The sequence below is a fragment of the Gastrolobium bilobum genome, unplaced genomic scaffold (assembly GCF_033153095.1).
Source record: "Gastrolobium bilobum isolate Gb01-03AN ecotype WA unplaced genomic scaffold, APGP_CSIRO_Gbil_v1 utg19703, whole genome shotgun sequence".
NCBI lineage: Eukaryota > Viridiplantae > Streptophyta > Magnoliopsida > Fabales > Fabaceae > Gastrolobium > Gastrolobium bilobum.
The window spans coordinates 40,941-56,852 of record NW_026898634.1 but is presented as its reverse complement, the minus strand read 5'-3'; the positions used below and the strand labels follow the sequence as shown (position 1 = coordinate 56,852).

The 15,912-nt window shown below is 39.2% G+C and overlaps 1 protein-coding gene across 3 annotated transcripts; it reads left to right on the top strand.

The window, feature by feature from the left end:
* The first annotated feature begins 8,104 nt into the window (after positions 1-8,104).
* On the top strand, positions 8,105-15,806 carry LOC133317852 (leucine--tRNA ligase, cytoplasmic-like). Of its 3 annotated transcripts, XM_061519734.1 has the most exons (5): positions 8,105-8,296; positions 10,936-11,036; positions 11,250-12,784; positions 12,866-14,614; positions 15,302-15,806. In XM_061519734.1, the coding sequence occupies exons 3-4, from the start codon at positions 11,269-11,271 to the stop codon at positions 14,605-14,607; spliced, it is 3,258 nt and encodes a 1,085-aa protein (XP_061375718.1). In that variant the 5' UTR covers positions 8,105-8,296; positions 10,936-11,036; positions 11,250-11,268; the 3' UTR covers positions 14,608-14,614; positions 15,302-15,806. The 3 variants fall into 3 exon arrangements, with proteins under 3 accessions (XP_061375718.1, XP_061375719.1, XP_061375720.1); XM_061519735.1 differs by lacking the exon at positions 10,936-11,036; XM_061519736.1 differs by lacking the exons at positions 8,105-8,296; positions 10,936-11,036 and adding an exon at positions 11,071-11,093.
* Positions 15,807-15,912: the final 106 nt, after the last annotated feature.

Here is a 15,912-nt window from a genome sequence, read left to right as displayed (position 1 = left end):
TTACACCCCAACATACCAGTCTCTTCTAGGATATCCAAGGCATACTTCCTTTGACAGATAGAAATGCCCTGTCTAGATTGCGCCACCTCAATTCCCAAGAAGTAACGCAGCTTCCCAAGGTCCTTTGTTTGAAATGCACTGAATAAATGTTGTTTTAACTGATGGATTCCGTCTTGATCACTTCCGGTGAGGATGATGTCATCAACATAGACTAACAAATAGATGCACTTGTTAGGAGATGTAATCCTATAGAATACAGAATGGTCAACTTTACTGCGAATTAGGCCAAACGCCTGTACAACAGAACTGAAGCGACTGAACCATGCTCGAGGAGACTGCTTGAGACCATATAAGGATTTTCGAAGACGACATACCTTCCCAGACTCCCCCTGAGCAACAAAACCATGTGGTTGCTCCATGTAAACTTCTTCTTGTAAATCACCATGAAGAAAGGCATTTTTGATGTCAAGTTGAAGGAGTGGCCAGTGACGAACAGCAGCAAGGGCAAGAAATAGGCGGACGGACGCCATCTTAGCGACTGGAGAGAATGTATCGCTATAATCAAGGCCAAAGATTTGAGTAAAACCCTTGGCAACTAGGCGTGCCTTGAGACGATCAACATGGCCATCAGGTCCAACTTTCACAGTAAACACCCAGCGACAACCAACTATAGACTTCTCTGGAGGAGCAGAAACAAGGTCCCAAGTGCCATTGGTATGAAGTGCGGTCATCTCATCAAGCATCGCTTGGCGCCATCCTAGATGGGAAAGTGCTTCACCTGTGGTCTTAGGAATAGAAACAGAAGAAAGACTAGAAACAAAGGTGAAATGAGGAGCAGAAAGGCGATCATAGCTCAAGAAGGTATAAAGAGGATAAGGATTACGAGTAGTACGTGTACCTTTTTTTTGAGCAATGGGAAGAGCCTCTGGTGAAGGATCCGGAGGGGAAGAATCAATTGCAGAGGGCAATGAGTCAGCAGGGGTCGAGTCGACTGGAGGTACTGTCTTACGACGCTGATAAGTGAGAAGTGGACGGTCCTTAGGTACTGGAGCAATAGGTGATGGCTTATCTGGAGTAGAAGCACTTGCATCTGGCAAAGACAAGTCAAGAAAAGGAACAGGAAGAACATGATCAACCTGTGACAATGGAGATGGGATAGAATTAAAGGGTTGTTGATCAAAAAAGGTGACATCCGCAGAAACTAAGTAACGCTTGAGGTCAGGAGAGTAACAGCGATAACCCTTTTGAAGACGAGAATAACCAAGAAAAATGCATTTAAAGGCTTTGGATGTTAACTTATCCTTACCAGGAGTGAGATCATGAACAAAACAGGTACAACCAAAAACATGTGGGGATAGAGGAAAGAGAGGAACATCTGGAAACAATAAGTTATGAGGAATATCATTATTAAGCACAGATGAAGGCATGCGGTTGATGAGAAAGCAAGAAGCAAGGACTGCATCAGCCCAGAAGTGAAGAGGAACATGCATGTGAATAAGAAGAGTCCTGGCAATCTCAATGAGATGTCTATTCTTACGTTCAGCTACTCCATTTTGTTGTGGAGTGTGAGGACAAGTGGTTTGGTGTAAAGTACCCTGTGTGGCTAAGAAGTGAGAAAAGTCAACAGAAACATACTCCTTAGCATTATCACTACGTAAAATACGAATAGAAGCACCAAATTGAGTATGAATTTCAGCAGAAAACTTTTGATAAATAGAAAACAACTCAGAGCGGTTTTTCATTAAATAAATCCAAGTACAACGGGAGAAATCATCAATAAAGGTGACAAAATACCGAAAACCTAAAATAGACACACTACGACTAGGACCCCAAACATCTGAATGAATAATTGAAAAAGGAGCATCAGCTCGTTTATTGACTCGATTAGCAAAGGAGGAGCGTATGTGCTTTCCTTGCTGACATGACTGACAATCTAAAGTTTGAAGACCGGATAAAAGAGGAACCATCTTCTGTAATTTCGCAAGATTAGGATGCCCGAGACGACTGTGGATGAGCTGTGGAGATTCTGTGAGAGAACAAGCAACTGAAGGACTCGGCACATCAAGGTAGAACAGACCCCGTGACTCACGGCCCACTCCAATCATCTTCCCCGTACCCGGGTCCTGCACAGAAACAGAATGGTTTGAGAATGTGACAATACAATTAAAAGAATTGATCAATTTACTAACCGATATTAAATTATAAGGGATGTGAGGAATGTAATAGACAGATGTCAAGGTCAATGAGGAGGTTGGACAGATTTGTCCAATCCCATGAACGGGGGCCTTAGTTCCATCAGCAAGAGTAAAAGAGGGTAAATTATTAGAATATGTAAGGGAAGGAAAGAGTTCCTTATTACCACAGAGGTGATCAGTAGCACCTGAGTCAAATATCCAAGGACCAAGTGATGCAGAATGAGAAACACAAGCAACAGGATTACCAGTTTCTGAAGCAGAGGCCTGAGATTGAGGAGAGGACTTCCTGAGAAGGGCCTGGAATACTGCATATTCTTCAGAGGAGAGAGAGACTGAACCATTTGAAGCAGTATCCGATTGAGCTACATTAGCAGCAAAAGAAGGTCGCATGTGAGGATACTTGGTGTAGCAGCGTTCCTCATAATGACCAAGTTGCTGACAGTAATGACAACGAGGTCGCTGACCACGTCCGACTGGACCTCCTGGGCCTCCTGGGCCACGACCTCCTGGGCTACGTCCTCCTGAGCCTCCTGGGCCCCGGCCTCCTGGGCCTCTACCACGACCACGTCCACCTCCAATATGCCCGCGAAAATCAGTACGGGAAACTAGAGCAGTAGAATCAACAGCAGAAGACGATGCAGGAGCAGATTTCTTATTCAAATTCAGAAGACGCTGATACGTCATGGATAGATCAGGCTCCCCACTAGTCAAGATAGTATCACGAACATTATCATATTCTTCGGGAAGGCCAGAAAGTGTGGCAACCATAAAGAGACGTTCCACCTGTTTCCGATATGCAGTAGCATCAGTAGGGTAGGGCATCATATCCAAATATGCCTGCATCAAAGAGCGACTCTTGCCAATATATGTCTCCATCTGAATGTCGGATGATTTGCTCAATTCCATAAACTGAGAGATGATGAAATAGAGCTGCTGAACATCATTAGTGTAGAGGTTTTTTGCTTCCTCCCACACTTCAGTGCAAGTTTGAAATGAATAAAAGATATCCAAGACAATCGGATCAATGGATTGCCAGAGGATACTCAGAAGTTGGTTGTCAATCTTTTCCCAATCAGACTTGTCCTCCTTAGGGACATCAGTAGACTTAGTTGTGAGATGGTTCCCATATCCTTGTCCAAAGAACCAAACTCGAACAGAGGTGGCCCAGTTCTTGTAATTAACAGATCCCTTCAATTTTGAAGAGGTAATGGACCCAATATTGGTAGAGATGATATTAGGAGAATTTCTCAAAGGAGGAGATGAAGACTTGACCTCCGAATGAATTGGAGGGTTTGCTGCCATATCAAATCACAAAGATACAAACCGAATAAAGAGAAACGAACCTGATCACCAATCAAGAAGAGGTACGCACAAAAAGTCAGACCCACAAAGAACCAACCACAGATCCAGAAAGAGGAGAAGAAGACGAGCTTCTCTGTCCAAGACCGGCCGGAAAAAGCCGCCGGAATAGTGCTCACGCGCCGGCAGAAGGTGGCGCGTGAAGCCCACGCGCAGAGAAGACTGGAGGCGCGTGAGAGCGCGTGACAACTCCGATGGTGGCCGGACTTCCACAGAGCAGGTCGCCGGGAGGAGAGGGTTCTGTTCGCGTTCGTTCCAGACTGAAAACTCGCCCGAAAAGTACTCCGGCAGCCTGAACAGTGGCTGACGGTGGCTGATGGTGCTCCGGTGACTGTGGACACGTGCAGAAGATGCCTGGAGAGGACTTACAGCCTTTGATATCTTACCGGAAGGACGCACGACAAAGAAAAGATGACTCCTAAGCAGTGGGCTTAGGTTTTAAAGCGAAGAACAAGATTTCTAAGCGGAAGCGAGGGTTCCCAGAACGAAATAGCTCTGATACCAAGTTAAATTTAAAAGAATACGTTGTGTATTGATCTGTGTCAGGGAGTTACAATATATAGAGACCCTAATGGGCTTAAGTGTAAAGCCCAAACCTAATCCAAACCTAATCCTAATACAGTCAGAATACAGTCAGACTATTTACGTATAAGACAGAATCCAATCATATCTAATCAAATCTAATCATATCATATCTAATATTCTAACAGTAACGAAGGACGGTCTTTACATTTGTGGCTGAATGAGTATTTTTCGTCACAATTATAACATAAGTTTTGCTCCCGCTTGAGTTTCCTTTCAGCTTGGGAGAGGCGTCGAATGGGTATAGCAAGGATAGGAGCAAAGGCACTGTTGGAAGTAGTGAGAGTGGTTGGTTTAGGAAGAGAATGCCAAGGACGTGGGGTACGAACCTCCCCAGCCTGATCTTCATATACTCTAGCCAAAGAAAATGCTTCGTGGTAATCAGACGGTCTGTTGGTTAGCACAGAATGCCGAATATGGGCTTTGAGACCTGAGATAAAAATGCTGCGAAGTAAGGTGGCTGAGAGGCCGGGTACCTTGCTCACCAGCTTTTCAAATGAAGCCTGATAATCCAAAACAGATCCGATTTGTTGGATCTTGGCTAAGGCACCAGCTGGGTCGTCAAATTCGGACGGGCCAAACCGACGATGAAGAGCTACACAGAACGTTCGCCAATCGATCATCAACCCATTCTGATCGGAACCGTGAAACCAACTGGCGGCGGGTTCATCTAAGTGAAAGGCCGCGAGATTCAAACGATCAACCAAAGGAACTTGGTAAAACGTGAAGTAACGTTCTACCGCAATTATCCAAGTAGTAGGATCTCCAGTGGAAAAACGAGGGAAATCGAGTTTCACCTGGCGGGATCTAGAACCGTCAGCACCGGAAGCAGCACCAGCGCTAGGTCCGGAGCCCAAAATCCCACGGATATGGGAATGCCCCGTCGAGTTCTGTTGTTGTAGTTCTATCAAACGATTGAGGTCCCGATGAAAACATGTTTGGGAGTCCTGGATTTCCTGCTGAGATTCATGGAGTAGGGTCTGTGATTCCTGTAACGCCCGGTGCTGTTGTTCGCGAACCAACTCAGCAGCCTGGAATTGTTGTTCAAGCGTTTCAAGGCGATGATGCATGTCACGGGCACGGGTGTTGTCGGCCAACAGCTGGAAGGAAGAGATCGATGAAAGCACCAAATTGTAGGAGGTTAGATCTAGAATTAACAGAAAGAGAGAAACCAGAGGAAGATAGAGAGAGAGGGTAGAGATTTGCAAGATAAGAGAGAGATTGTCCAAACTTTCAATATCTTCTATTCACGCCCCTCATGGGCTATTTAACTACTTTTCTAACAATATGCTTTCCTTATGTAAGTTTACTAATTACAACCATTGATAATTACATAAACTCACTAATACATCTTTTATTTACTTATTGAAAATAATCCTGCAAATATGCAGGCTTCTTGGTATTGCGAGTGAGCCTCGTTTCACTGAGCCCATTGGGTTGAGGTGCAACAATGTTCCTCTTCAATTTAATACTAAGCATCAATATTATCAAACATTAACATATAAGAGACATGATAATCATAAATAAATTCATATTTTCAAAACTTTAGTGGCAGAGAAGAGCATGTTCTCCAAGAAAAGCCTCCACATTTCAAGAATAAAACCAATTACCAGAACTTACTACACTTAAATATTGGAACAGTAACAAAACTTATAGAGAGCATGAATTCCAATGAACTATTTACCTGTGTATACCTCGCCAAGTACTAAAAAATCAGTATTCCGAACCAACTCCAAGATCTCCCCTTCTCTTTTATTCTCTGCTGTTGTAAGATGCCCATTTCGTTTTGGCTATCTCATAAATTAATCTACTTTTTTTGGCTTGTGCTTGTGTTCACCTCGACTGATTTATAATAGTCTTTTTAATTATAATTTTTTAATTTCTCAATTCAAAACGACTTTATTTTTAGAAGCAAATGTAAATAATTTATGTACATTCACTTTAGAAACATTAAAACCATATATATATATATATATATATATATATATATATATATATATATATAAAAGATTTAGCGTGCACCTAAGGATTGATACAGTGATATAAAACTACGTCGTTTTATAGTGTTAAAGTATTAAATATGAGGAATCATAACCATACAAAAGTGAAAATAAATATAATATTTCCATTTTCTACAATTAATTTTGAACACGAACTTCCTTTATCCCACCCAAAATGACGTAATTTTTAGGTGACTGCACCAATGCTTATATGCAGTCACATTACAAATCATTTTACCATATATATATATATATATATATATATATATATATATATATATATAATCATTCGTACTACTTTAGGGCTAGGGTTTAGAACTTGAGATTTGTTAGAAATTAAGGATCGCGTGAATTTGACCGTGTCCGACACGGTCAAATGACATTTTCATAAAATACATAATATTTTTTTAAAAAATTATATTTTTAAAAAAGCTAAAATATATTAATAAAATTAAATATTTTTAAAAAGAAATAACATTTAATAAAAACATAAACCTAACCTAAAGTAGGGGTGTTCATCAACTGATCCAAACCGATTTAAACTGCATTAACTGAACTGAAAAACCGATAACCGAAAAATTAAAAAATAAAAAAACCCGCAAAATTTTAATTGGATTAGATCAATTTTCGATTTGAATATTAAAAACCGATCCAATCCAAACTTATTTTCTACCTAATTGGCCTATCCCACCCATTAACCCAAAATTCTAAACCCACCCATAAACCCACCTAATTGGTAGGGGTGTTCACGGTCTGGATTGGATCGGTTTTGGAAGTAAAAATCATCCGATCCAGTCCCTTCGGTTTGATCACATAATCATCCATTCGGTTTGGACTTTTTTTCAAATCCGATCTGATCCAATCCAATTTTTTTGGATTGGATTGGTTTTCGGTTTTTTTAAAATTCTAAAATTTGTTTCTTGATTATTGTTCAAATAACATCTTTTGTATATATTGGCTTTGTAATTTTATTTTTTTAAATTACAAAAGTATCAGTAAACGATAATATAAATTTTTTTTTTGAACAATAATAGGATATGAAGCTCTACATATATAAAATTTTGTAGATGAGACGTGACTAAATTTTTTCTTGAGTTTAGTTGATGGGTTAATGAGTCTTGGGTTTAGAAATTTTTGGACTATGATGGGGAAAGACCCAAGTAGGTAGAGGAAAATTAATATATTGGATCGGTTTTCATCTACCAATCCGAAAACCATCCAATCCAATTAAAATTTGGTTTTTTTTCGGTTTTCGATTTATTCGGTTTTCGATTTTTCGGTTCGGTTACTGCGGTTTGAATCGGTTGATGAACACCCCTAATTGGCTTTGAAACGCAAAAAAATTCTAAACCTATCCAAAGTCCAAACTTACGCTCTGTTCATCTGTTGTGGGTAGGGGTGATAAACGAGCCAAGGGCCTTTGGCTCGACTCGTGAAGACTCAGGCTTACATGCCTAATATTGGTTGTTGGAAACATGCTTGGACTTGTATAAAAGCTCGTTTAGTAAAAAAGCCTCAGGCTCTAATTCAAAAGCTCGGCCTTGGAGCCTCTCAGGCTGACCTAGTATATTAATTTTTATTTTTATTTATATTTTTTATACTATTTGTAACAGGCCTCTCTCTCTCCTCTCAATCCATTTCATTCCTATTTTATTAGTTAAATAGACTTTTTGAATGATTTTGTTCTATATTATGTTGTTTCGATATACATTGAATTTATGAATATTTATGGAATTACTAGTGTTGTTGATTGTATATTTTGTTTGGATAAATTTTTATTGTCTTATTTTTTTTCTAACAGGCTAACAGGCCAAATCAGGCTTTTATTTTTGTAAATAAGGCAGGGCACAAACCAATAATTATATTCGTAATAGGTAACCGTCTTGGTAAGGCCGACACATTTAATCACAGACTTAACCATTTAAGATCAAAGCAAAGCTCCTCGACCTCGGGCCAGTTAACAGTGTCGGTCACTCTTCTCGCAGTCGCTCACTTCACTCACAGTCTCACACTCGAAGCCATCTTCATTGGGTGTGGGAGACTCCATTTTTAAGAGCATTCCGTTGGAACCTTGGCACCATTTCTCCATTACACCAAAGCGTTCATTGGGTGCATCTCTCTCACTCTTCGTCACTCTCTCTACACAAGCAACCTACGACTGTGAGTACCCTATACTTCTAATTTGATGGATATAACTGATGTTTCTCTTGTGGTAAATATTATATCTTCTTTTTTGATGCATTTTTTGGATTTTGGAGCTGATTTAGATGAAAGATTTGGATTTCTTTGATTTTGGTAATTGGGGTTTCCCAATTTGGGTTTTGGGTCCTTTGTTCAAATTTTCAAATCACTTCTTCTTCAAGCTCCCTCTCAGTCACAGACACAATACAACACTAATTAGAGAGTTAATATCATCGTTGGGATAGTTACCCCCTTCCGAGGAAGCCATATTGTTTTCACGCTCCTTCACTTCCTCCAAGTACATTTCCTCCACCATTGGCTTCCATAGCCTCACCATTGCATTACTAAACCAATTCGATACCTGCTTCAAATTCAAACATACATGTCACCGAACGGGGTTTACAATTTTCAAATCAATATATGTATAATTAATATTATTATAATATAAGACTTGGTCCTGTAATGATACTTTAGTATTATGAATGACTAAAAGGCCGTGTACCTAATGGCTATGCTTATTTGATTATTCAAAATAATTTAAGGGAAATCAAAAGTTTATATATGATTTATACAAACTTTTCTTCTCTAACTTGTCCTGCAGTAACTATAGCTACCCACTGAAAAATTCCTAACTTTTCTTCTCTAACTAGCCAAATCCCAAATATGATTTATACAATAATTAAGGTAAAAAAAGAAAAGTTAGTCACCATCTATATATTTCCCTTAACTTTCCTCCATGGTTAATTTATATGCTTTAATATGGTTCACTTGAGTTGCTATCGAAAAAGTTAATATGGTTCTCTTGGAGTAATAACAGTATGAGAGTTTTACCTCTATATTATACTTGGTATTCTGCACATAGGATTGTGTAAATCACCTACTGCCATAATATTTTAGCATCTTTTTTGCTGCCAAAACCTTTTGAAAATGACACACCTGACATTCACTAAGAGCTGTAAACAAATTATTCGATCAGAAACTACCCACCTGACACACCTAATATTTTAGTATTTTTTTTTATTAGTGATTTTGGAAGACTTACTACTACGGTATTGCCAAAAATTTCTGCTACTACAAGTACAAAGGATCCATGACAAATAATACTCCTCATTTTTTCTAAAAATAATTCTTATAAGTTCTGTTTTTAGGCTTTTCAAAAAACCGAAAACGATCCAATCCAAATCAAAAAAAATTGAATTGGATTGGATCGGATTTGAAAAAAAAAAAAATCCAAATCGATTGGATGATTAAATGATCAAGCCGAAGGAATTGAATCGGATGATTTTTTTTTCTTCAAAACCGATCCAATCCATACCGCAAATACCCTAACCTAAAGTGCATATCGTTTCTCTCTCTCGCCATCCATCCGCCTCGCGTCTGCCTCTTTCTCCTCTCCTTCGTTATCGCTGCCTCCATCTCACTGGTCTGGGCGTCTGGTCTCTGTCATCCGCCTCTCTTGCTGTGGTCTACTGGTCTCGCTGTGTGCTTTTCGATTTACTGGTTTGATTTTTGTTTTCTGTGGTTTTTTTAAACTCCTTTGTTCAATCTCTACCATGATTTATGAATATGCTTTTGTGTTTTCCGCTAACATTTGTGCTCTCTGAGTAAGAATAGTTACCATAACTGCTCCTCTATTTTCTCATTTGGATTTCTGTTTGATTATTCGAAACTTCATACATGTTGAGCTACGCTTTTGCTGGAATTAAAACATGAGCTTAATTTTGAGTCTAAATAAACTCTACTCTTTAAAATCGTTTGTAAACCTAATGGTTATCATAATGATGTGGCAACAATGGTAGTGCATAATCACACGTCGATCAAAACTAAACCCAGGTATTAATCTGTCACAGCCAAAGGTTTGAATGGCATAACAATGGGCTTTGAGCACCACTTCTCTGAAGCAAAATCTTTTGTTTCAATTTAGCTTTAGGGTTAGAATGTTTGTTATACCAAACAATTGAATGTGGGAGCATTGTTTCCTTTCTTAAACCAGATAAAAAGAAAGTAATTCCTCAAATTTCTTTTTCTATTTTACTTCCAAACCTGTGCAGTGGGTGTAACATGAAGTAAAGAATGTGTCCACTTGTCTTTGTACTAATCTTGTCTAACTTCATTCTTTGTTTGCTTTGATCTAGTTATATTATTTGGTAGACACCATTTACTGGTTTTTTTTTTTTGTAATAAACTAATAAGTTTTGCATATTCTTTTGTTATATTTTTTTTTTTTGTAGGAACACGGTCAATTTATTATATTAGTCTCTTATTAAGGAATGAAAAATCTCAAAAAAAGAACCATACCTGTCTCCAAATAAGCAACACAGTCAAATTGGTTTGTTCATAGTGTTTTAGGAACATAGAACAGTTTCAGTTTGTCTTTATTTTATTTTATTATTTTATTTGTCTTATTTAATTGGTTTGTTAATGGAATGCTTATGCTTCTGTTTTAATTCAATTGTTCTATAATATAACTGAATTTGTTTCCATCTTTTCATGATGTGTGTGATTGTGAAAAGGCCTTTTTGGTCACTAACAAAAAAATACCTACCCATTTTTCTCTCACAAAAAAAAAAAAATCAATTTTTGTTCTCTTTATAATTTCGGTTTTTTTGAAAATGTAGTACTGCAGAAGGGGCGTTAAAGCTTGGGGCAGATAATAGATTGGGGCCTGTTAGGGTGATGCAAAACCCTTGTCTGCTTCTCTATCCTTCTTGGTTTCACTGTATGTTGATTTATCGCCTCCATTCTCGCCTCGCACACTCTATTCTTTCTTTTCAAAGTTCAGTGGCACACAGGTCTTTTCAGTTTGTGTTTACTTTGCTCTTGATTCTGCAACACTATAATCCGATTCTATCCATTTTTGGAGTTTTCTTCAGGTATTTGGTAATTGCTAATTGGTTTCAGATTTGAGAGATCGTTGATTTTTTGTGTGCAGTTGCCGTCATCTAACGGATATGGCGAGCGAGGGTGGGAAGAGTTTTGCGAGGAGGGATCGTCTGAGGGAGATTGAGGTGAAGGTTCAGAAATGGTGGGATGAGAAAGAGATTTTCAAGGCTGAACCGGGCGAGAAACCTCCTGAACCGGGCGAAAAGTTCTTCGGAAACTTCCCCTTCCCTTATATGAATGGTTATTTACACCTTGGCCATGCGTTTTCACTTTCCAAGCTAGAGTTTGCAGCTGCTTTTCACAGACTAAGAGGTGCCAACGTGCTCCTTCCCTTTGCTTTTCATTGCACGGGCATGCCCATCAAAGCTTCAGCTGATAAACTTGCCAGAGAGATCCAACAATTCGGAGACCCACCTGTTTTTCATGCTCAAGTGAAGGAACAAGAAGCAGATGAGCCTTCCAAGGCTGAGGATGGTGATGGTGCTCCTCCTGAGAAATTCAAGGGGAAAAAGTCCAAGGCTGCTGCTAAATCAAGTGGACAAATTTACCAGTGGGAGATTTTGCGTAGTGTTGGTATATCTGATAGTGAGATATCTAAGTTTCAGGATCCTTATAAGTGGCTTTCATACTTTCCCCCACTGGCTGTGGAGGACCTTAAGGCTTTTGGGTTGGGTTGTGATTGGAGAAGGTCCTTCATCACAACAGATATGAACCCTTATTTTGATTCCTTTGTTAGGTGGCAGATGAGGAAGTTGAAGTCCATGGGGAAGGTTGTGAAGGACGTGAGATATACAATCTTTTCTCCTTTGGATGGCCAGCCTTGTGCAGATCATGATAGAGCAAGTGGAGAAGGAGTTCAGCCTCAAGAGTACACTATTATCAAGATGGAGTTGCTTCCTCCTTTCCCTGCTAAGTTTGGGGTGCTTGAGGGAAGAAAGGTGTTCCTGGCTGCTGCAACGTTGAGACCTGAGACCATGTATGGGCAAACGAATGCATGGGTGTTACCTGATGGGAAGTATGGAGCCTTTGAAATTAATGAAACTGAGGTGTTTATTCTGGCACATAGAGCTGCTCTTAACCTTGCCTACCAGAACCATTCACGGGTCCCTGAGAAACCCACTTGCTTGCTTGAGATCATTGGTTATGACTTGATTGGCCTTCCATTAAAATCTCCTCTTTCATTTAATGACATCATTTATGCTCTTCCTATGTTGTCTATTTTGATGGATAAAGGTACTGGGGTAGTAACAAGTGTACCTAGTGATGCTCCGGATGACTATATGGCCTTGCATGATTTAAAGTCAAAACCAGCTCTTAGGGCAAAGTATGGTGTTAAGGATGAATGGGTATTGCCTTTTGAGATTGTGCCTATCATTGAAGTTCCGCAGTTTGGAAACAAGTGTGCAGAGACTGTTTGCTTGCAGATGAAAATCAAAAGTCAGAACGATAAAGAAAAGCTTGCAGAAGCCAAGAAGCAAACATACCTGAAAGGATTCACTGAAGGAACAATGATTGTTGGAGAATTTGCAGGGAAGAAAGTTCAGGAAGCTAAACCCTTGATAAGGAGCAAGCTTTTGGAAACAGGTCTACCATCACCTTTGCAATAATTTATTTTAAATGTATTGTATGATATTATTATTCTTATATATTTCAGTATTGGTCCAGGTCAGGCTATTGTCTACAGTGAGCCCGAGAAGCGGGTGATGTCAAGATCTGGTGATGAGTGTATTGTAGCTCTTACAGATCAGTGGTACATTACATATGGGGAATCAGAATGGAAGAAGTTAGCTGAGGAGTGCCTGTCTAGCATGAGCTTGTATTCTGATGAAACACGACATGGTTTTGAGCATACTTTAGGCTGGCTGAACCAGTGGGCTTGCTCACGATCATTTGGTCTTGGGACACGCATACCGTGGGATGAACAGTACTTAGTCGAGTCTTTATCGGATTCCACCATTTACATGGCTTATTACACAGTTGCCCATCATTTGCAGAATGGTGATATGTATGGATCTACCGAGTCTGCCATCAAACCTCAACAACTGACCGATGATGTCTGGGATTATATTTTCTGTTGTGGACCATACCCTAAGTCAACTGATATTTCAGCATCCCTTTTAGACAGAATGAAGCAAGAGTTTGAGTATTGGTATCCATTTGATCTTCGCGTTTCTGGTAAGGATCTCATCCAGAATCATCTTACCTTCTGCATTTACAACCATACTGCAATTATGTCCAAGCATCACTGGCCTCGCGGGTTTAGATGTAATGGCCACATAATGCTCAATTCTGAGAAAATGTCCAAGTCTACCGGAAATTTCAGGACATTGCATCAAGCAATTGAGGAGTTTTCTGCCGACGCTACACGGTTCTCTTTGGCTGATGCTGGTGATGGCGTTGATGATGCAAATTTTGTCTTTGAGACAGCAAATGCTGCAATTCTTCGGCTCACCAAAGAGATTGCATGGTATGAAGAGATTCTGGCTGCAGAATCTTCTATGCGATTTGGTCCCCCATCTACTTATGCTGATCATGTGTTTGTCAATGAGATTAACATTGCTGTCAAAACAACTGAGCAAAGTTACTCCAACTACATGTTTCGAGAAGCTCTCAAGACTGGCTTTTATGATCTTCAAGCCGCCAGGGATGAGTATAGATTCTCATGTGGGGTTGGAGGTTACAATCGTGACTTGGTGTGGCGCTTTATGGATGTGCAGACACGTCTTTTAGCGCCTATCTGTCCGCATTATGCTGAATTTATTTGGAGAGAGCTTTTGAAGAAAGATGGTTTTGTGGTGAATGCAGGCTGGCCGACAGCTGATGCTCCTGATCTTACACTGAAGAGTGCCAATAAATATCTACAGGACTCGATTGTTTTGATGAGGAAGTTGCTTCAGAAGCAACTTTCAGGCTCAAAGAAAGCAAATAAGAAAGGTCCTCCAGTTGCATCACTGACAGAAAACAAAGTAACAGGCCTGGTATATGTAAATGAACAGTTTGATGGTTGGAAAGCCGAGTGCCTGAGTATTCTCCAGAAAAAAATTAACAGAGAAACTCTAACTTTTGCTCCTGACTCAGAGATATTGGAGGCTTTACAGCAGAGTTCTGTAGGTCAATCTTCCAATTTTAAGCAAATCCAAAAGTTATGTATGCCTTTCTTGAGGTTTAAGAAGGAAGAAGCGATTGCACTTGGAGCTCAAGCCCTGGATTTGAGATTGCCGTTTGGTGAAATTGAGGTTCTTCAGGAAAACTTGGACCTGATCAAGAGACAGATAGGTCTAGAAAATGTGGAAATTTTATCTGCAACTGATGCTGATTCTTTAGCTAAAGCTGGATCTTTAACTTCTCTACTAAATCAAAATCCTCCATCCCCTGGAAGTCCCACTGCCATCTTTTTAACTCAGTAGCTACTAGGTGAGTTTCTGGAAATTTCCCATTTCTTAAACCAGGTCATAGTTCCTACTTTATATTTTTGGTCATTTATACACAAACAATTTATGTTTTTTCGATATATATGTGTGCCACATAGGATGAGTTATGGAACCCTTAGTGCTGTTAAGTTGTTGTCTTGATCTGATTTGAGGTTTTGCATTTTCCCCCCTTATTTTGTCCCCTTTTTTTTTTCGTTGGTGCATTTCCCATCTTATATATTTGTAAGATTTTAAGCCCGGGTCCCAATAAAAGGTGCATTCATTCAGCTCCTTTCCCCGTAGTTGATTTCTTATCTTGGAATTTGGATGGTGTGTATGAGAAGATGCACTTAAAAGTGGCAGCTGTTTGAATATCAAGCTTAAGAAAATTAACTTGCAAATAATTCATTCATGTTGTCTTTGTCTGGCGATTATATCCTTTACTTCAATACAGTAGTTGCTAGAGAAAAAATTTCAGCAACTTCGAAAATTAGTGTTTTTATTATACCTGTCTGAATATAAAGTGCTTCACTGAGTTTGCCTTAACTTTTGATTTGAGAGATTTTAGGTGATATAAAAATGCATGTATAATGATGTCTAGGTCCGTTGTTTCATTCTATTTTGCATCATATGGTTAACAAGAGCATTCATTTTATGAAAACTGGTTCATTCGTCTGATTATAATTTATAGGTTGCAAGAATACTCCACCCAGGAACATACATGTAGAGTGATTATCTTTATGAGGATCGTGCTTTTTTGGTGGTTGGGAGAGGTTGAATTATTTTTCGATGACAGAAGATTTTGTTGGATATTGCTGATGTAGAATTCTGGTAATTCTGGTTTGCTGACGTCGTACTTCCCTGTGCCCTGAAAGATACCCCTTCTCAGCTTTTAATTTGATTATCCCTTTAGTTTCCTTTATTGTTTGCTCTATAACTTCTTCATGGCCTAGTTGTCGGTTTTCTGACTATTGGGAAATTACATTTTGTTCCGAAGTGTTGTTGTAGTGATGAGTTATTTTATTAGTTGGTAGAACAGCCGTTAAAGCATACTTAAATGATATGATCAAATTATAATTGTTTTCATGCTCGGCAAGGATTTCGGAGTTTATTTCCTGACCTTGACATGCTTCTTAATTGAAAGTGTGACTATATTTATAGCTAAGAGCCTAAAATGCGTTTTCATTTTATTTAGAGAGTGGAGCTAGAATGGAATCTAAAAATTATTGTCATTACATACTGGTCGAGATATTTTATTGTTTAAGTTTTATATTTTGTAGAGACCAAGGAATCACTAAGGCT

What these genes read in the sequence shown, in the direction of transcription:
- LOC133317852 (XM_061519735.1), top strand. Translation starts at nt 11,269, where the DNA reads ATGGCGAGCGAGGGTGGGAAGAGTTTTGCGAGGAGGGATCGTCTGAGG. An exon ending in GAGCAAGCTTTTGGAAACAG is followed by an intron (nt 12,785 to 12,865) that starts GTCTACCATCAC and finishes GTATTGGTCCAG; the next exon opens with GTCAGGCTATTGTCTACAGT.